We start from the raw sequence: 22,846 nt of genomic DNA on the forward strand, positions 1-22,846 counted from the left end.
TATGTGTGCCCATAAAGCTAAACTAAACTCAGCTCTGTTGACAAATTCACACAAATAATGTAAAGGCAAAAGTGCCTATCCATGCAAACATAGTAGGTTATGTCTAAATGAACATAAGCGAGATGCTGCTGTCTGTGTTTTTAATGTTAATCAAACAAAATGGACGAAGAAAAAAACACAGATAATTGATGGCAGCCATTGACTTCCATAGGAAAATGTGATTACTAAAGTTCTTCAAAATATCTTCTTTTGTGTCCAACAAAAGAAAGAAACTCACATAGGGTTGGAACTACATAAGGGAATAAGACATTTTAATGACTTTTAATTTTGGGGTGAATTATCCCTTTAAGTCACTGCAGTGGCAGGTGTGGCAAAACGTTGGTTTTAGGCCCTTGTATACAGGTTTGGCTTGACATGAAGGTGAGTAAATGATGACAGAATGATAATTTTGGGTGAACTAGTCTCTCTTAAAAAAATCTGAAAGGAAATGACAAGTATCAAGTTGAAGCAGCCAGTTACAAATGAGTAAGTAGAAGGACCAGCATGACCTCATCACCAACCTGTCTGTTAAGTGTGTGTAGGCATGAACTTTACCTGCCCTTCCTGCAGCTGTGTGTGTTCACGAGCTCCGCCCACGTGTGTGTGAGGTGTTTTCTGTTTTCACACGAAACTCGACAGGAGTGTAAAGAGGATGTTCCTCGTGTCGGCTGGATGAAATACTCTACAAACACTACAACTTCAGCTTGTGTCGCCGTAAACTGATACCAGAGTTCAATAGTTCAACAACAAGTGGACAGTGTACATTTAGGTGAGCCTTCTTGTATTATCACACTGTTTTGCCTATTACACCATGTCAACAACTCAGAACAGAAACCAAACTGTTAACCGTACAAGTCTCCGATTCATGATGAAATTGTGACCCTGAGCTGTTCATTAATACATGTCCTAACTGTATATTCAAAGGTTAGTGAGGAGAATTATGTTTTGCTTGAGTTCTGATTACACATTACTGCTATAACGTTAATGCGTTTCAACGGTAGGCTACTTTAATGTATTCACTGTCAAAGAATGACATGATTAATTCAATAAAAAATCATTTCAATGTCGAACTGTGGTTTAGTTTGCGTACTAATAGCCTACATGGGACTTTTTAGTTAGTAATAGTAGCCTACGAATACCATAAATGTTGATAAATACTGTTTTTGACCATTTACTGTTTACAACAGTGAAAAGAATAGAGAAGACATATACAGTTTTATTACATAATATAGTAATAATTGGTCTTAAAATAATAATATTAGCGACTTTAATAGCCTAATATTAATGTTAATGTTGAATAATATCCAATATGACATAGGCCTATAGTGGCCAAAAGATTGGGATTTGTTTTGAAGTTTGATGAAATCATCAAAATATGAGGAAAATATTTAATAATTTTTAAATATGAGGGAAGAACAAAACACTTGGGTCAATTCAAGGTATTTATCTGACACATTTTGGGGCAAAAATGGGGTAAACTACAGCTTCAGTTTTTATTACATTGATTACAACATTTTGTTTTTTTGTTTTTTTGCAAATATATTGCAAATAAAAGCATAACTACGTAATATGTTTACAAATTTGAATGAATGGTGAAGATGTCAATTTTCTCTTTTGCCGTTACCGTAAATTAAAGACAGAAAAAAAAGTTGTGGAAAACTGCTTGTTTCAGGGATATTACACTGAATAATTGAATTTAGTAGTAATGATAATATTGAATTTTGTTTACTTTTTATTGATGGAAGCCAGTTGTTCTCATCTTATGTAAAGCAATGCTACATTAAATGATATTATAGTCTTACTATAGGCTACTTGAAACATAATTTTAGGTGACAAAACAACAGTTTAAAGCAGAATAAACTTTGTTTGACAGCGCATCATGCATACCCTTTCATTTCTCCAACCTGTTGGTTTGTGCGCCACATTGACTTTGTTCAACATGCAACCTCTCTGAACGGCTAGTCTGGTTTCTGATGCACATTTAAGAGAAATCCACAAATCCTCTTTTCTCTTTGAGCACGTTGTTTTTGGATGTAAGTAGAGCCCGCAGCTTTGTTAATAGACAATTGCCCGAGAGTGACATCACCCTTTTAATTTGACAGGTGTAACATAGTGTGTTAGATACAAAAAAGAAAGGAATTGTGTGTAATGTGTGTAGTTGCATGAGTATTAGAACATGTGATCGGTTGATTTGCTTTTGTAAGCTACGTCAGAGCACTTTGCCTTGCTGAGAAGTGTGTCGACAAGCATTTGTTTATAATGAGTGTGTGTTTGCCAAGTCGTGAATGGGGTGTGTCAGTGCCAGATTCCTGGTTCACAAGTTCTTGTGTGATCAGACAGTCAACAATTCTGTCTCCTTTAGCAACAGCCAATAATAAGAAACCATTGTGAAAGGTGTAACCTAAACACTCTCTTACACATTATTGACACGTATTGTTCTCTTGGCTGTAAATCAGGTTTTGCCGTGTTGAATAAAGATCTATTTTGGGAAGGGAAAGTTGGTGTGCAGGAAAATGTTTGAATGTTTTGTGAATCTTGCAACACGTGGATGGTGTAGAGTAGCAGTTGTACATGAATCACACCTGGACGTGGTCAAGTGATCGTTGTGTGTGTGCTGTCTCTCTCTGCAGTGATGGAGAAGGACTGTCGCACAGAGGGGGAAGAGTTTCTTAAGAGGTCAACGGCTGAGACGATGTCTAGTGATTCAGTGTCTGTCAAATGTTCTTCATCATCCCCAATCCTTCAGATGTCGACGCCTCGATCGATCCCTCTGACCACGAGAAACACCCTCAGGTAACTTGTGGCACTTGGTGCTGATTGCTTGGTTGAAAATCATAAACATACAAACTGACCTACAATAATAAAAAAAAAACCCCAAAAAACAACAACAATGATGTAATTCTTTTTTTTAATCTTATTTTTATAAATAACTTTATTTATATTTTACATAATTTTATTTCATTGAATATAAATTGCTTAATTTTATTATTTATTATTTTATTTATTTATATTATTTAAATAAATTCACATTTTTGTCAACTATAGCAATAGTTTATAAAATGTTCCAACTATAATTTAAAGTTTAGATTGTGTCTAATTTATTATACATATAACTGGTCTCATTGTGATTTAAAAAAAAAAAAAATCTTTTTATCTTTTCTTTTCTTTCCTTTTAAACTAACTTGCTATAGTTTATAAGCAGTTCCGAGTTGAATTGAATGGCAACATTGGACATAAAATCAATATTGGCTTAATTACATAATTTTCTTGAGTGTGTGTACACTGATGTTTTTTTATTTATTTTATTTTATTTGATTACTGTGTCTAAAAGTAAACCAGTTCAAACTTGCATTTAAATGTGTAATTCTGTTGATTTAATTAAATTATTATTTAATTTAGTATAAATTATTATATAATATAATTTATTTTATTTTATATAATTACATTTATTTTAAACTAAAGTAATAGTTTATAAGCAGTTCCGAGTTGAATTTAATGGCAACATTGGACATAAAATCAATATTGGCTTAATTACATATTTTCTTGAGTATGTGTACACTGGTGGTTTTTTATTTTATTTTATTTGATTACGGTGTCTAAAAGTAAACCATTTCAAACAGTTCAAACTTGCATTTAAATGTGTAATTCTGTTGATTTAATTTAGTTTAACATAAATTATTATTTCATTTAGTATAAATTACTTTATTATATAATCCATTAAATAAATTTATTTTAAACTATAGTAATAGTTTATAAGCAGTTCCGAGTTGAATAGTTTAATGTCAACATGGAATCAAGATTGGCACAACTTACTTTTAGTAAACATTCCTGATCTTACTGTGAATATTTGTTATGATATGTTATTTTATAACTAGATATAGTGTCTAAACCGTTTCAAAGTCAACAGTTGCAAGTTGATTTTGAAGATGTAATTTTGTTGATTTTATTTGTTTTTACACAAATAATGTTATTTCATTTAATATATATATATATATTATTTACTTTTGTTTACTTTTGTATAATAGTTTATATGCATTCCAAGGTAAACTGACAGGCTGGATTGACGCTGTTTACCTTGCTGGTCTTTTTACAACTTGCCTGTTATGAAAACAAAAACAAAATCCTGTTTCGTTGGTACTGTATACATATCAGATCACGGAAATAAAATGTGTTGACATATTTGTGATGCTTTCCTATTATGATTCTTCCTGGTCTAGTGATTCTAGTTTTCCACCAAAAGAAGAGTTTCGAGCTTCATCTGCACCTTTGATACCCAATCCGTTTCCGGAGCTGTGCAGTCCGAAGCACTCCCCGGTCCTGACCGGATCTCTCGGCTCTAAAGACCTCACACATGTAAGTACGGCTGGATGCTTTAATCGCTGACACCCTTGGCAGGTGCTAAGACACGCCATCCTCTTGGGAAAAACAACATGCATGTACACACACAGTTGAGTTAAAAGCCTTCTCAAGAAAAACTTTGCAACTGTTCTTTGGAACTCAAAAAAGTGAATGACTCTAAACAAATTGAAACATGGAATGTCAGATGCATTTGCATCTTTGTTGCTGACAGATTAAAGGTGCATTGCGCAACATTTCCACTTAAAAATACCCGTTTTTCTAACCCATGCATGCTTAAACAATTGGGCTGAAAGAGCCCTTCTCTGATCACTGCGATTGCCTCTATAATCCTGAACAGTAAAATAAATAAGAGTGATTCGGGACAGACTTTGGCTATGTCTGGCAGGTTTGTGTATTCGCCGCCATTCTCCGTATCAGCGAAGACAACTCGAGCGACAAAACTTTAGTCAACTTTCGGCAAAAGTAGAAGATGGACTCAAAGAGACCGGCTTGTAGTCCATTCCAAACCCCAACGCAAACTCCACGTCAGACAGAGAAGATAAAACGTTTGTCTAGCGCCGGCGTCAGAATAAGACGAGAGTCGACGTCGGGAAGCTTTCAACAATTGGAGAGATATCCGGTCGGCTCTAGGGCTCAAACGGGATCAAAGTAATAACCTATATTGTTCATGAACGTGTTTCCATAATGATACAATCGTAAGTGGATACAGTTAATTCAACAAGGAGAGTTCTACTACCCCCGTTTCCCCCTCACACACACATAAGTGTGTAATTTACTCAAATTCCTTTCCTTTCATATTTTTAAAATGACTTGCAGATTTATAACTTTATTACCTCTGAAGACATTGTGACTGTAACAAAAGATTTGTGCGGCTGATGCTCCTTTGGTTATGAACAGCTCCTCTGGTTGCAGTTTCGCTTGTCGCCAGAGGGGGTGTAGTTCTGCAAAAACTCATAGACTTGCGCAATGCACCTTTAATGATGAGCTTCTTTTGTATGTTTGTGTGTTTGTAGGTGATTCGGATTTTCGGGGACGCCAAACACAGTCGTTCGTTCTTGGTGTCATCTGGCGTGACGGCACGTATGGTTTGTCAGAAGTTAGCACAGAGCATCCACTGTATGGACGAGGAGAGCTGGGCCCTCATAGAACATCACTCTGCTTTGGGCCTGGGTAAGATACGAGGATGGTACTAAATGCAATTACTGATACACTTTCACTACTCTCCTGTGATCTTCCATAATTGAACTTAACATAAATACTTTCATGATGCAATGTAAAATGGCATCATTCACCTAGAAATGTTTGAATTGTAAAACAGTGGGTTGCTGCTTTGCATGCACTCTGTTGTTTGCATTCACTTGATTTTTGACCTTCTAGTGTTTTATTCATATGAATTCCCATTCACTTTCATTGCACGTTCATTGTTTGGACAAAATCCGCTAAATGCCATTTCAAATTCCAGCTTGTTTCTAAATTAAAATACTGACATGTCTAATTGTGTTTTTGAATTGATTTGATTCATCGTTGAGGGAAATCTGGCCTAGGGCTGTTGTGTGGAAAATAGCACTGAAAGCAACCCAACCAACATGTTAAACAGGCTTTTATAATTGCTTTAGTTACGCTTTTGACAGGTGTTGGGTTTGAAGAACCTTTCGTTTTAGAAATTACAGTTTGGTTTAAAGTTTATGTATGGAAAAGGAAACGAACATAATTTTATCTGAGGAAGAGTGGTTAAACATCTGCAAAACGCAGTATACTACCACCAGTTCAAACCAATGGAGAGAATTCTCATGGAAGAATATCATAAGATTCTTTATTACTCCCAAAAGAAAATATTTTCAGAATGGTAATCCAGATTCTGCATTCTGTTGGAGACTATGTAATACTTCTATGGCAGATTACTTTCACATATTTTGGAAATGTCCAATGATTCAGTCCTTTTGGTTAGAGATAGTGACCGAAATAAAATTGATACTGGGATTTGATACGGAGTACAATTTCAGTACTATATATTTAGGAAATATACCAACTAACCTTAATGCTCAAGACAAATACCTACTTAATGTATTATTAGTTGCAAGTAAAAAAACAATAACTAAGAAATGGCTCCAAGAGAGTCCACCAACAAAAGATGAGTGGATAGTGATTGTAAGTCATATATACGATATGGAAAAACTGACCTTCTCTTTACGATTAAACATGGATAAATTTTACAAGTACTGGTCAAAGTGGCTAAGGTATACGAGTAGGGATTGAACAAAAGGAGATACTGTGAGTGTTATTTCCTCTCTCTTTTTATTTATTTATTTTTTTTATTTATTATTTCCTCATTTACATTTGATTGGTAATACTATATTGAGAACCCTTTTTTTTTTCTTCAGATGTACAATACTTGCCCAATGAAAATATTCTGGCTTGTATGTTGTATAATGGGACCCTGAACCTTTTATTGACTTGAAAGGACAATTATAATTTTTCCCCTGATGTTACTATAAAGGAAGGAAAGGGGAGGGGGTATGGGGAAGAAAAGGGAACCCCTGATTTGATATTAACATAATGTTAATGAAAGTTTGTGTATAACATAATTGTATGTTACACCCCTAGTGACCGGTTTGTTCTGTTCTGTTTTTTTGTTTTTTTTGTTTTTTGTGTGTGTGTTTTACAAAAATCGATATAAACCAATAAAAAATAAAAGTTTAAAAAGTTTATGTATGACATTTTAATTGGTAAAAATGTGTTTAATAATTAATTCAATTTTAATACTAATATAATAATATTAGATAGTAATTATATTAATAATAATTAGGGCTGTGCAAAAATTAATCGCGATTAATCGCATCCAAAATAAAAGTCTGTTTTTACATAATATATGTGTGCTGTATATAATTATTTTGTATATATAAATAGCTATGCATGCATATTTGCGCAATAAGCGCAATTATTTGCGCTTAAATTCTATCTATCTATATATATATATATATATATATATATAAATACATAATCTATATTATGTAAAATATTATATAAATATTTTATATATGAATAATACATTTTCTTAAATATATACATGCATGTGTGTGTATTTATATATACAAAATAATTATATACAGCACATTCAAATATATTATGTAAACACAGACTTTTATTTTGGATGCGATTAATCGCAATTAATTTTTGCACAGCCCTAATAATAATTATAATAATTAATTCAATTTTAATGCTAATAATAATAGAATTTTAATAAATTGAAGTCCACAAAAGAGTTTAGTTTTTTTCTCAAAATCCAAAAAAAGTAATATTTTAATGTAATAAAATAAACCATTTAACCAATTAACAATGTTTCTTTTTTTTTTCCTTAACAAATTTGTTTGAATTTAATTTAAGAAATGTATTGACTTTTTAAAAATCAACCATTTGTTCCTTAATATTTATTTATTTTTTGAATTCAGTTGAATTAGTTTTAATTCAATTAGTTTAAATTTCATTTATTAATATTTAATATACCTTTTAAAACGAATTTATTTGAATTTAATTCAGGAAATGTATTTATTAATTAGAAAAATTTACCATTTGTTTTTCTCACATTAAAAGCTTAAATCGTGTCCACCTTTATGAACCATCGTGTTCTAGGACCGCAGGTGATAGACAGACATGAATAAGTGTTATATGTTATTGTGAGTGTTCAGGAGCCTTTGCATTCACACTTGCATTGTGAATTTTTTTTTTCCAGAACGCTGTCTGGAAGACCATGAGCGTGTGGTGAAGGTACAGTCATCCTGGCCCGAAGACAGCGACATTAAGATGATCTTCCGCAAAAACTACGCCAAGTACGAGTTCTTCAAAAAACCTGCGGTATGAAGAAACATTTAGCATGATGCCATTTTAATGAGTACAATCACAATCCATTTTATTTCTACGATGGTCGAGTAGAAAATGTTTGTGTTTTTAAGTGTTTGTGTCCCTATTATGCAGTCATTTTTCCCAGAGCACATGATCTCTGATAGCGCTGATGTCACTAAAGGCACGACATCATCAAAGCTGGTCCAGGTATGAGGATCTAGAGCTTTTAAAAACATCAAATCTACATAAACATCTTCCTTAAAACCAGTATATGTCTGTCTCTCTTCAAGAACTTGTTGAACTGTGGTTCCTGTCCAGAGATTCAAGACTTTCTCCATGTGAGAGGGGGTTCGAAAAAATCCTGGAAGAAACTCTATTTTGTTTTACGACGGTCTGGACTGTACTGCTCCAACAAAGGGCAATCAAAGGTGCCGCACACAAACAAAATGACTTCAGTATACTGTGTATACACACAGACATGCATATCAAATTTGGATGCATGTGTGTGTTTGCAGGAACCTCGACACCTGCAGTTCGTCGGAGATCTGCAAGATCTGGATGTGTTTACAGTCTTCAATGGCCGGAAACTTTACGGCGCTCCTGAAGCACACGTCTTCTGCATTAAAGTAAGCAGGCACAGAGAATCAGTGATCAGTTTTATAGATATCAAGTTTTTGTACCTTTATATTTTTAGTGATTTTTAGTATTTTAACTTATTGTTATATTATACATTTGAATTAGCGAAAATGTTGATGTAACGAAAATGTTTTTAGTTTTAGGGAATTCACAGTGACCAATAAGATCATTGTAAAGACTGTGGGTGGATCCGATCATGGGGAATTTGCCTTTCATAAATAATAATTATTCATAGAGGTTTGGATCAGATCAGTCTTACATGTTATTAAATCTCCCGATAAGGGACGAGATGTTATTTTACCTGCATGCATGCATGTGTATCTTGGTAATAAACCACAAGTTGATTGCAATGAATTACACAGATCATGTTTTACAAACAGGTAAAAATTAATTAGCTCATTTGTCAGAATAATATTTGTGGGGATTAATTTATGATTGACCCATCGGCGAAGATTGTTCAGAGTCCCTACATTATAGAGCCAGACCGATAAAGGATTTTGAAGGCCGATACCGATACAAATATTTGTTGGTTTTAAAATCCGATATTCCGATATATCGGCCGATATTATTATTAGTATTATTATTTCGGAAACGCACAACAAAATATTAACAGATTTCCCTAACATTAGTTATTTGTAGTTATTTATGAGTTTTAACTAAAATAATATGATAATGCATTTTAAAAAGAAACTTGTTTCTATTGTCTCAACAGAACAGAGGAACATCCAAATATGTTAAAGTTCTGATAAATAAAATAATAATTAGTCCCTACATTGTCTTATAGTTATAAGCTACTTTATAATTACAATGTCAGCTTGCTTATCCCTTTACCTGCACTTTTTGACAACACTCATGATATGGTTGAAGCGTGATTTGTCCTTTTTTATTTTATTTTTGAAATATTAATTTATCGGCCATTAGGAATTTTAGAAAATGCCTAATATCGGCCGATAATATCGGCCTGGCTCTATGCTAAAATGAAAGCTATTCTTAAATAAAGAAATTATGCTATTTTAAAGATTCCTGTTTTTATTTTAGAGTCTCCTACATTAAGTTTACATGCATGCAAGGACAAAAAAACACTTGAACTTCCTCATAATATACAGTGCAGCATCAGCTCGCTTCTCAAAGTGTCTGAAATGGTCCAATAAAGGTTTCAGTCTCTCTAAACTCCTCCTTTCCAAGAGTCTGCTCTGATTGGTCAGAGCTATAATATTTATAATTAGCTTTACAGCAATAGAATTCTATACGCCTTATTCACGGAGGCGGCATCTTTGATTTTTAATGAGAATGAAAGCGAGGCTGTGAGGGATAGACTTGCATCTCTTCAATGGGCTGTACTGTTATTTAATGTGTTTTCGGATTGTTCTGCTCATGAAACACTGGAAAAATATCTTTCCAAGAAATTTTAGTTGACAAAAAACTCCTGACAATGTAAGCCGTGGAAAATTGTAAGTAATCTAGCCGCTTTATTCAGCTTTTTACAGCGGATGCCATTGGAAACACGGTAAGTCTATCCCTCACAGCCTCACTTTCATAACCTGTCATGGCGCTGGTCTGAATAAGGTCTATAGTGTTTTCTCATGTAGACACTTCAATGAACATGTAAATGTGCATGTATTTGTCTGCTAGGCCTCAAAAGACAAGTTTCGCTGTCAGGATTTGAAGCTGATGTGTGCCGACAGTGAGCAGAGTCGGACGTGCTGGATCACAGCCTTTAGATTGTTTAAGGTACATGAACATTGAACACACACACACAGACTCGCTAAGAATGTTCCATCTGCAACCTTTAATGAAAGACATTTGAGTGAGTGAGTGTGTGTATGTGTGTGTGTGTTTTAGCATGGGAATCATCTCCAGGAGAATTACCAGCTCGTCCAGGCCAGCGCCCGTCTTCAGAGAATTCAAGACTCAAAGGTACAGTAAACATCCCTCAATCTCCATAACTTGTGAACTATATTCTGATATCATATGTTAGCTTGCCTTTTAACAGACTGAAGTTATCCACTGATCTTCCCATCCAATCTTCATCACACGTGTTGTCTTCCTCCATGTTACGTGTTTAAAGCTGGTAAAAGGGATGATTACGTAACATAAATGTGAAGCACTGTTTTGAGGTGCGAATGCAGAAAAGAACACCAAGAAAACATCACTTAACGTTCTAGACGTTTATTTCTCAAGAATGAACAATGAAGTAAACCACACAAATGAAAATAAGAGTACTAAAAAAAGGAGTGTTGTCAAATCATTGAAATAATCAAAACATAAAAATAATATCTAATTTTTTTAGTCGTCCCTCTAAACTGACTAACAAAGAAAAATGTAGAAATAAAACCGAAATCTTCGGCGGATGCGCCGCCTTAACTAAACTATACTACCTAAAAAACAAAAATACAATCATGACAAAACACTCCACGCCTAATTAACAAAATAATTAACTCTACCTCCCGTTGATGTTAAATATGTCCCCCATGGTCAGAACTTTGAACTAATGATTAACATCTAACTCATTTACATATCAAAACTCATATCACGCCTGTTAAAGCATTAACGCAAATAAACCTATAGACGAATCCGACGAGCGTTCTTGTGTAGGCTGCCATCTTGTGGCGACGCCATTACTGAGCTGTTACACCGGCATAGACATATGCACCGGTATGTAAACAAACCTCGGAGATAAGGTGATAACGCACCCTTGATGACAGCTACAGCCAGGCAGACTTGTTGGGTTGATGATGTTAGACATTGGCCTCCAGTCACAGATGAAGGTACAAACGATCTTACAGATTATTTATGAAAATAGCTTGGCAAGCAAGCTAGGCTAACGTTTGCTACCGAGGAAACTAAAAAAAGATCTGTCCATTTGGCAACAATAAATAAATAAATAAATGAAATCAAATAAACAATTTCATGTTTTTCATTTGTGTCCATTATTTATCTAATTTTTACATTGCAACGGGCATGGGTAAGGTAACGTTACAGCTAGAAAGTATACATAATATCGACCAACTACTGTTTTTAAACCATGGAAAGAGGTCAATATAACAGCAGGAGAACAAATATGTCACATAACGTTACATTTAGCTCAGGAAAGCCATTTAATGACCATAGCATGTAAATTGAATAGAAAAAATAACAAGAGAGGAGATTTTGCTGATCACTATATCACACATTTATTATATATTTTTTACTTATGTCATTAAATAATTGTTATTATACGCGAATGTCCGCGTCTTGTACTCGCCCAGGAAATCTGTGTAAACCGTACGGCACCAGACAGGGGCAGTCGACCCAGGGTATTCACAATGTTTTCTCTTCAAAATTGAAATTTTACTGCCACCATTGAAACAATTTATAACGGAAACTGTTTACCCACTCGACATTATACAAGGGCTAACGTTGTAACGTTAGTGACAGTCGTAAATCGTGAGCTGTTTATTCCAATGGACGCAAGTTGCAACTAAAACAATAGAAGGCAATGGCGCAACGCTACCCAGCAACAGCTCAGTAATGGCGCCCGCTTACTTCCGGTAGTTTCGCCGGATTCGTCTATAGCTAATACATTCACAAACGTTAGGCTACTCAAACAGTGGAGCTAACGATCACCTCACCACGTCGAAATGGTACATTCTACAAATTAGCTCTGTAGAAATAAGCAAGCTGAGATCTGGCAAAAAGTTCGATGAGATCTTGCAGAGACCACCGGGATCTCGCAAGGATCTGTCTTCAGTCTCATGAATGAGCTTTTTAAGCTCAACGTCGCAGCAGCAGATTGGTGAGGCGGCTGATGTCACGTGATCCCAATAAAGACGCACAGCCAACGAGCAATCCGCCACCTGAAAACAATGAATGGACACACAGAGAGAAGAAAAAAAAAAAAAAACACAAATACACGTGGAACGTAACACTCCACTTCAGTTTACAGACATGGAGTCGTCGATGGTTGCCATGGATTTTTCAGGGAAGAGCGGCGGACGAGTGATCCAGAACCCACACGAGGCCCAGAATGCAGAGCAGGAGGAGGGACACAACTGGCGGGTGTGTATGTGCATGTGCATGTGCTCGAGGGAAACTATGAAAATCCATTTTGTAAACTGAATTTATGCTAGACAGTGCTGAAACATGCTGTGAACACCTTCCAGATCAGTTGTTATGCATTTATAATAAGCAAGAGTTTGCATGATATTCGTGTGACGATGTTTAAATGATATTCTATTCCATACAGTATATTCAGTAAATAATAGAATGTGTACATATATCTCGGGTTGATTGGGTACCATTGAGATGATGGGATAAAATGTCGCAATTATCTTGAATTCACATGAATATATATATATACACTACCAGTCAAAAGTTTTAGATCAGTAAGATTTATTTTATGTTTTTAAATGAAGTCTCTTCTGCTCACCAAGGCTGCTTTATTTGATGAAAAAAATGACAAACAGTAATATTGTGAAATATTATGACAATTTAAAATGACTGTTTTCTATTTCTAATATAAGCTGAATTTACAGCATCATTACTGTTGCTGATTACACATCAGTTTTCAGTGTCGCATGATCCTTCAGAAATCATTCTAATATGCTGATTTTATGCTCAAAAAACATAAATTATTATTTTCAATGCTGAAAACAGTCCCCCGAAAATTCTGAATAGATGAATAGAAAGTTCAAAAGAACAGCATTTATTTAAAATATAATTTTTCTAACATTATAAATGTCTTTACTGTAACTTTTGATCAATTTAACTCATCCTTGATGAATAAAAGTATTTTCTAATTTCTTTCCCCCAAAAATAAAAAATAAATTCTTACTGACCCCAAACTTTTGAATGGTAGTGATTAATGTTACAAAAGCTTTCCATTTCAGATCAATTGTGTTCTTTTGAACTTTCTATTCATCAAAGAATCCTGAAATAATAATGTAAAAAACTGTTTTCAACATGGATAATAATCATAAATGTTTCCACAATATTACTGTTTTTTTGTATTTTTCTGTCAAATAATTGCAGCCTTGGTGAGCAGCGGAGACTTCTTTTAAAAACAAAAAATCTTCCCGATTTAAAACTTTTGACGGTAGTGTATATATATATGAATGATTGAATGATAAAATATAACTTTCAAATGTTTTGGGTTGGTAAAATATTTTAATGTTTTTGAAAGAAGTCTCTTCTGCTCACTGTATAAACAGTAATATTGTGAAATATTACCATTTTAAAATAACTGTTTTCTATAATATTCTATTGCTTGTGTTAAAATGTAATTTATTCCTGTGGTTAAAGTTACATTTTTAGCATCATTACTCAGAAATCATTCTAATATGCTGATTTGCTGCCCAAGAAACATTTCTGATTATTATTGTTGAAAAAAAAAAAAAGTCGTACTGCTTTGTATTTTACTGGAAACTGTGATCATTTTTTTCCAGGTTTCTTTTGATGTATAGAAAAAAAGTACAAAGTCTTTAGTAACGTTTTAAATGTCTTTACTGTCACTTTTTACACATTTTTTAAGTTAAAATGAAATTACTCATTAAATAAATAATGTATACAATTAAAAATCAAATTAATTGATGAATGTAGATCTTTTTCTTTAATGGTGTGTTTTTGTACTTCAGAAGAGAGAAGCGCTACGCCACAATTTAACCACCAGAGGTCATATTCCACATCTCCCCGGTGCGTCTCACGTCAACATCGTGATAAATTACAACATATAAGCAACAAGAAAGAATCTCTCAATAGTCAAATCTTTCTGTGTGTGTGTGTGTGTGTATCTACAGAGGTTAATCGGGTTCAGCCGTGGTTCCATGGGGGCTTGTCTCGTGCTGAAGCTGAAAAGCTATTGGAGGAGCAGGGTCAGGTGGACGGGTAAGAATCATCTGGAGTTTTTTTGCTTATGTACGTTCGTACTGTAAAGTTGTATTTAAATGGTTTTCTCCGTTCTCTGCAGGATGTTTTTGATTCGTGACAGTAAGCTGCACAGTATGTGCTTTGTGTTGTCCTTGTGTTATAAAATGAAGACCAAACACTACATCATCATTCCCGTAAGTCATTTTTATTTCTCATTGTGCATCACGGTTTGCAAACATCTGTTTTGGCAGTTGCTTACATGAGATCTCTTCATCTTGGTGTGTTTTTCTCTGTAGTTAGTGGAGGAGGAAGGAATCTTCCTCACTATGGATGATGGCCTCACGCTGTTTACAGATCTGCTGCAGTTGGTGGAGTTTCACCAGATCAACCGCGGGATCTTGCCTGTTTGTCTCAAACACCCCTGCACTCGCATTGCACTTTCTGAACCTTCAACTTTGACTTCTTCCCTAAAATTGAGACCTAACTGACCCAGAACCAGTTTCTGGACCATTCAAGTTTTCAGTTTATGACTCACAGTGGACGTCAGGACACTCCGCAGTGTTAATATTTATATTTTATATACTTATCACCTGTAGCGCACTTTTGGCTTTACGGGTCTTTAATATGGGTTATTTAACCAAAAAATACTCTAATAGTTTTTTGTACTGTTCGTTTACAAGCTATTTTGTATGCATCATTCTTTTATCCAGATCCTATATTTTTATTTTTATTTTTCTACACTGGAAAGTGCATAGGCTAGCACGACACGTGGGATTTTCCTGCTCTTCCTTCCTTCAACACTAGGTGGCGCACTGGACCTTTGAATAGCTGCACATGACGAGGCCTGTCAACTCGGAGTTCTCAATTGTTCATTTATGTCATAAACAAGCAGGGATATATTATTAATGCATCTTAGAAGTTGCAGAGGAAAGCGTCAATGTAGCAGATTTATTTTTATTCATATTTTTATGGGTTGTTTTGCTCAACACTGTAATTTATGGGTTCTTATTTTATAATACAGATATTTGAGATAATAGATGCCAGTTAATATTTGTTTTATTCTGTATTTTCTATTTGTTCACTCTTATCTTATTGTTGTTTAGTACTTTTTCCGATGGTTGACAGACAGTTGTGCTTATTTGTATGTAGTTTATGATCATGACCCCAAATTGAAGTAAACATTAATAAGTAAATGGAGTGTTTGTATTATTTGAGTAGTTTTTAATTGTGTGTGTGTGTGTGGTCCTAGTAAACCCTATGTTATGGGGAATAAATGGCCATATTTTGGTCCCCATGAGGAAAAGCTTATAAATCAAATTAAAATTATACAATACAAAGTTGTATACAAATCATTGTCTATGGAAAGTCCCCATTAAATAGCCCAGTTAGCCCAGTGTGTGTGTTTCTGTATGCTTCAGTTAACTTGACCACCAATACATCAGTTGTCAGGTCTCCACTGTGTTGTTGCCATGGAGATTATTCCTTTCATATTCATGTGAGGTCATCAGTCCATGCTAAAGTATGTATATATGTGAGTCATGCAAATATATATTTGCATGACTTGCATACAATCTAATGGAAATGTATTGAAATGTAAATGGGGTGATCACCTCGCAGTTGTTGATGAATCATATATTATAAGGGTAAATAAAGAAGACAGTGATCAGAGAAGGGCACATTATTCATCCTGACAATATTAAATATCAATATAGCGTGAAAATGAATTGAAGAGTGTAATGCATAAAGTCATTGCAGATAAAAATGGAAGAAAGTTATATTACAATTTTCATTCAAATGATATTTATCAATCAAGATAATCTTTAATATCACAAAAAATGATTTGCTATTATTTATGATAAATCCATTATAAAATGATGGCAAACAAACTGTTGCATGTATGGATGTATTTATGGAAAACAATTCAAATAGTTTCCACATTGTTCATTTTGAACAGCCATTATATTTATTTTGCTTGTGACTTTCCTCTCTGTATTTTGTCTTCTCCGTCTTGCCGTAGCGCCGCCATACCTACCGCACTCAACCGGTCAGTCACCTCTTTTATTTATTTATGAGGTATGATTTATTTAAGGTTGAACAATGTTCCCAAACTTGCATAAAAGCTTAATCTCCAAATTTTTACAATACACACTCACAAACACACACTTTTATCATACACACACATTAACAGTAACACACAGCAGGCTCTATCTCACCGTGGTGTTTACAAGGTGAAGCACTCCTAAAACTAGGCCACAGACTGAGAACAACACAGGAAGAGTTTAATCTCCGTGCACTAAATGGGTGCAAATTAATTTCACTCGAGGAAGATCAGGAGTTAGATTAATTATTCCAATTTAATTCGGAGATCTTATGATCATTCTTACCTTTCAAATTAAAATAAGCCTCAACTCAAAGGGAACTGGCCTTAGCTCTAAACTGTAGTGCTTTATCAGTAGCATAATATTATATTTCCTGTTTGTTTTAAGGATAACATCGAGTGCATTTCAGGAGAGGTTGGTATTATATGTAAATGAAATAGTTTGTCTCTCTTCTGAAGCTCATGACACATGACTCTGAGAGTTTAGAGTGACACAAGTGGATTGAATTTCAGCTTCTGTTACGAACGTCTGTCCTGTCCAAAGTGCCTTTGCATGTCTGTGCTACTATAAATTATTTTAGCAATTAAATTATAAAATTTGTATATAAAGTATTTAATTTATTTACAAAAGATTTATTTTGCATTGCTAAAATATTAGTATTAATGTAGAATTATATAATGTTTAAACAATTTAAAAATATATTATTTTATAGAAGTAACATTACTTAGATTGTGTATCATTTGTTTAATATAATTATTTCATTTTTATTAGAATATATTTATTTTAATCTATTTATTTAATTTTATATTATTCAAATATTAGTACTATTATATCATTCTATAATATATTTTAAATTAACCTTCAAATGGTCTTCGTTTCCTGTTTACATTTCTGGGCTTCGGGGTCTATACGACCCCAACAATTGATTGACTAATTGTACAAAAAAAAATATACATTTTTAATCATACAAATAATATATCATTTTTTTTGTTTACTTCTCATCTATTCATTAATGCTGTGTTTTTGGAGATATAAAGTACTTCTGTATCCATATATGGTACCACACAATTCCTCAACTACACCATTAGCTTGCATATGAAATATTATTATTTTTTTATGATATTGCATGTATGCTCTAGTACTAGGCCTTCATTTCTGTGTAAAAATTTTCAGATTTATGCCAGAATTTTTGTTTTTTTTTGAAGAAAATATATTTAGTTTTTTTCACATTTCCCATTAATTTCAATGTGGAGTCATATTGACCCCGAAGACCAGAAGTGTAAACATTTTTTTTTACATACCTTCAGAACAACCGAATCAAGCCCAGTTTTTTTGTGTGTGTATAGATAGATAATGTATGAATTATGAAAAGTCACAAAATCTTATTCCGAACCTTTTTTTTATTGAGTAAAAGTCAATTGGGGCTGTATAGACCCCATGACCCACTTGAGGGTTACTAAGTAAAAATAGTGTTTATTTAAATACTATTTTAATTTTTGCAAGTATGTTAATATATGAAGAGTTCAGATCCAAAAGCCTCTAAATGCCATTTGAAATTTTCTTCTTGAATGATTATTTTTATCAAACTTGTATATTTAAGTTCAGTAATTTCACTTAAATAACAATTAATGGTAATTATCATTGCCATTTAAGTGAAATCACTGAACTTAAATATACAAGCTTGATAAAAATGATCATTCTAGAAGAAAATTTCAAATGGCACTTAGAGGCTTTTGCATCTGAACTCTTCATATTGATAAGTAAAGATTAATAAACTGATACAGCAAAACAAATATTTTATATACATTACCGGAATATATTTTAGATAAATTATATACCAATTCTTCTCTCAATTTTTCTGTAGCTCTTCAGTTCATGTAATGTAGCTATCCTGCAATTATCCCTCATTTCCCCCCTCTTCCATCCATCCAACCCTCCCCCTTCTTTCCTCGTGATGGTTCAATCCGGGAACCTGCTCAGCCTATATGTGTAGTGTATTGGTTCACTGTACCTTTAAGAGGAGGAGGGGGTGCTGGTGGTGGTGTGGGGGTTTATATGAATATCAGATGAGCTCGGTTTGTGCCATGCGGACCTGCACACACACTCACACACACACACATACCACGAAGGCTAGTGCAGACAGTTCCAACTGAAGACACGGATCTGAGACAGACAGAGAGAGAGAGAGAGAGATCAGGATGGGTGTTACAGGAGAAATGAAGGAGGACGAGGCTGCGTAAGACAGCTGAGAGACACTGAAAGATAAACCGAGGGTGGAGAGGACAGACAGCACAGCAGGTATGTGGCGTTGCATCACCGTTCTCCTGTAGGCTTGAAGATCCCCATCTATTCCCATCATGAAGCACTTCATGCTCAATTTACCTTACAAACAGCAAACTGTTCTGGCTTCACACTGACAGAGAGGTTTGTGTCCATGTTTTGTTCCCCCTAAAGGCTGAAGCTCCAGTTTTGATTGCATTTAAACAATCAATATTCATCAGGCACTTTCTGCTCTAGTCGGAAAGACAGACAGGCAGAGAAAGAGAGAGAGAGACAGATAGATGCATGGATTTTAATGCACTGTAATGGACTCGCGCTATGTGAACTCCTGTAAGTGTGTGAGCGAATGCCGTCTCTCTTCATCATTTCACGGACCGCAGAGAGAGTGAGACCGCTGGAGAGACAGACGGGGAGAAAGACCCTCTTAAAGTGATCCGAGAGGGAAAAGTCCGTCCTCTGCAGGAAAATGAGATTTACGGATAGCTGACGGAACGGAGAGGCTTTTGAGGTGGAAGTGTGCAGCACTTTAAATTTGAGAGGTCAACATGGAAACATCATAGACATCAACCAATGAGATGGGAGGGGAAAACATACGATAAACTGAATAAAAAAACAGGACAGGGAAAGGATATTAAGGAAGGCGATGCCTAGTAGAGAGAACTGAGCCGTGGAGAAAGGGATGAATGGATGATGAGACTTGCGCATCGATCCATGATACATCGCCAAATAATGTCAGGTTGCGTAATCGCCCCAACTGATCATATATTGGCTTTTCCTTTGCTGTATGGCTTGATCCCAGTTAAAGGGTTAGTCCACTCAAAAATAACAAATCAGCCATCTTTTACTTCTGTTGGGCACAAGTTATTTGGAAGAAGATACATTCACAAAATTGGCTTTCACAAAAAACAAACACAGACATTTTTCTAAATATCTTTTGTGTTCCACTGAAGAAAGTCGTACAGGTTTGGAACTACATTGAGTACTAGACTTCATTTTTTGGTCAACGATCCCTTTAAATCCACGAGGAAGGAACGTTTTATTCGAATACACCATTGTTGAGATCATTTGAATCATAACTAGATGACACGTTGGACTATAGCAGGCGAGGGTCGATCAATCAATTCAGCCCTATAGTGGTTGTATCTCGCTCTCATTTTTACTTAAAGGGATAGTTCACCCAAAAATGTCAATTTTGTCATTAATCACTCACCCTCGTGTCGTTCCAAACTCACGAGACAACTACGCAACTACCACTTTGGCGCTTCAAACTGTTCATGAAGAGATTGTAAAACTAATCCATATGAATTGAGTGATTGAATCCCAATTTATGACATTATTATAAGCAGGGGCGGACAGAGTTCACAGCTTTATTACTTGAGTAAAAGTACAGATACCCCTTGCTAAATTTGACTCAAGTACAAGTAAAGTACTACAGTCGGATGTCTACTTGAGGAAAAGTCCTGAAGTACTTGTTTTTAAAAGTGCTTGAGAGTACAATTTCTAAATATTGCATTACTACTGCCACAGTGCTTACATTTATGTTCAGAAACGTCCTACATGGAGTTATGAAAAATGTTAATGTCAATACATTTGAGAATGGAAATGGAATTGAAAGTAAAATCAAGTCAAATTCATCTTTTTACCATGTTGCTATATTTATCATTTAAGAAAATTGAAATAGTCAGGCGAGGTGGGGCCACGGGGTCGGCACATTCCCGGGATGGACCCGCTGCGTCTTCTTTATCCATGGTTTCGTCCATAAATGTACTCCGATACTGTCCGGCTGATTATATTTTGTATATTAAAATTTCATAACTGGATCTTCAGTGAAATGACAGACTTCTCTCTGGTGACGTATGCCGAACTTCTCTAAACATTATCTGCTTAAATCTTACAATCGACCTCCATCCAATTCATAGAACCACATTCCTTTCTTTTCCGATAACCCGTTTCACTTGGATGTTTCAATATGACAAAAACTGATCTGTCACTCAATATCCTTTATTATATTGCACCTTTAACACTATGAAATCAAAGAGCTTTATCAAAGCAAGCTCGATTTTATTCATTGTTGTGTTCTGAAATGTTTCAGCCCGGTTCATAAAGCAACATAAGTATGTGTTGCATTCTCAGTGTTGCCACAAGGGGAGCTACAGCGAGCATTAGTGTGAAACGATCGTCTTCTTCTACTGTAGGAGAACGTTATGAAAAGAATCTTGTCAAGCATGTTAGTTAAAACTTCGTTGAACTGTTGAAATGTTTATAGCAAAATTGAGCTGAACTGATAACGCCTTTTGCCGAGTTTAAATTATATTGAGTTAAGCTTGCAAACAGGAGAGAGAATTTAAAATTAGGCTGCAGTTTGTTTGAAGGTTTATGGTCTATAAACACTACAAGAGAATAAGGTAAAGAGAGTGTCATTGCTGCAGCACCAAGACGGCAACAAACTGAATTGTGAAAATAGGGATTGTTTCCAAACAGGTTTCTGAAAGTTGCACTGTCATTTTCACACTCTTTGGGAAAGACCATCTTACAAATTGGTATAGCATGTGGAAAATGGGATACGAGAAGCTCTTTCACATTGCACACTTTAAGATCTTCACAAACCATTAAGATGCAAATACGTGGCAGAGGCCGGTGATGGAAGTCTTGGTCGACTGCCATCGTTAACATCTGAGTGTTTGCACTGTAAAATTAGATCCTTAAATGCATCAAAATCCCTGAAGACTTTGCAGCTCAATCTGTGTATTTATACTCGACGGATACCCATCACAACACGGGACTTTAACACACGAAACGCAAGTAGTTTCAGTGGCCGCTCCGCTGCGCCAGGCAAGTGTTTTCTTGCTTGATTTGTATGGTTTGTTGATTGTACATCTCGTACCTCTGAGAGTCGCGTGGCGTCTGATGGTAACGCTTCACTCATCACAACAGCGCTTGCGTCTCGATGGGATGGTGTGCGTTTGGTCTTTGAGATAAAGAGTGAAAGAAAAGTTGCGTGTGCGTGACGGAGCAAAAAAGAGGAATAAGGAGCAGGCGGATGTTGGGATGTCATGAACATCTGTCTCTCTCTCTCAATGAAGCTTCAAAAGCTGATGCTGGAAGAACAAATAGATGAGACCCAGCGGAGGAGGGTTGAGTGTGTTTGAGAGAGAGATAAAAGTGGACAAGAAAAGACTTGGAAGCAAAGAAAGCAGTTATTTTTTTGGAAAATGGATGTAAGGTCTTTAGCCTACATACTGTTCTTCATGTAAAATAGGGTGACCAGATGTCCCTGTTTTTGGTGTCGTGTCCCAGGAAATGTCCCCATTTTTAGCATGATAGATAGATAGATAGATAGATAGATCATCTGTGCATGGCGTGGACCATAAAATGTTCGTCCAATCATTGCATTCGGTCCGATTCGATATCCTGCCAGTCAACATAGGTACACTCTTAGAAGAAAAGGTTCTATATAGAACCTTAAAAGGTTCTATCAGCGCTACGTATTTGGAACCCCTAAAAGGTTCTATAGACTCTTAAAAAGGGGGTTCCTCTGGGTTCTATATAGAACCCTGGGGTTCCATACTTGGCCAATAGAACCTTTTACCAAAAAAAATGGTTCTATTTTGGAGTTCCATATATGAAGCGGGGGATGGAACCATTTCTGGTTCTAAATAGAACCATTTCTTCTAAGAGTGTATAAATGATCTTTGTGGACTGATGAGGATGTTTTGAGATCTGAAAGTACAGTATATTTTCTTATGATG

At 35.1% G+C, this 22,846-nt stretch overlaps 2 protein-coding genes across 7 annotated transcripts in view; both read left to right on the forward strand.

Moving 5' to 3' along the window:
* Window positions 1-586: 586 nt before the first annotated feature.
* On the forward strand, window positions 587-15,768 carry grb7 (growth factor receptor bound protein 7). The gene is made up of 15 exons (XM_039685202.2): window positions 587-808; window positions 2,670-2,832; window positions 4,257-4,392; window positions 5,412-5,568; window positions 8,129-8,250; window positions 8,371-8,445; window positions 8,529-8,666; window positions 8,754-8,864; window positions 10,507-10,605; window positions 10,717-10,791; window positions 12,793-12,912; window positions 14,487-14,544; window positions 14,649-14,736; window positions 14,819-14,912; window positions 15,015-15,768. Exons 2-15 carry the CDS (start codon window positions 2,672-2,674, stop codon window positions 15,204-15,206), a joined length of 1,626 nt encoding a protein of 541 aa, XP_039541136.2. The 5' UTR covers window positions 587-808; window positions 2,670-2,671; the 3' UTR covers window positions 15,207-15,768.
* Window positions 15,769-18,879: 3,111 nt separating this feature from the next.
* Window positions 18,880-22,846, forward strand: part of srcin1b (SRC kinase signaling inhibitor 1b) — a 52,967-nt gene continuing 49,000 nt past the window's right edge. For all 6 annotated transcript variants that reach the window (XR_016149239.1, XR_016149241.1, XM_089125700.1 and 3 more), the window contains exon 1: window positions 18,880-19,115. The gene's annotated coding sequence lies outside the window, so the exon portion shown is untranslated. The remainder of the gene's footprint in view (window positions 19,116-22,846) is intronic.

Source organism: Pimephales promelas, chromosome 22 (genome assembly GCF_988280905.1).
Source record: "Pimephales promelas chromosome 22, fPimPro1.hap1.1, whole genome shotgun sequence".
Taxonomy (NCBI): domain Eukaryota; kingdom Metazoa; phylum Chordata; class Actinopteri; order Cypriniformes; family Leuciscidae; genus Pimephales; species Pimephales promelas.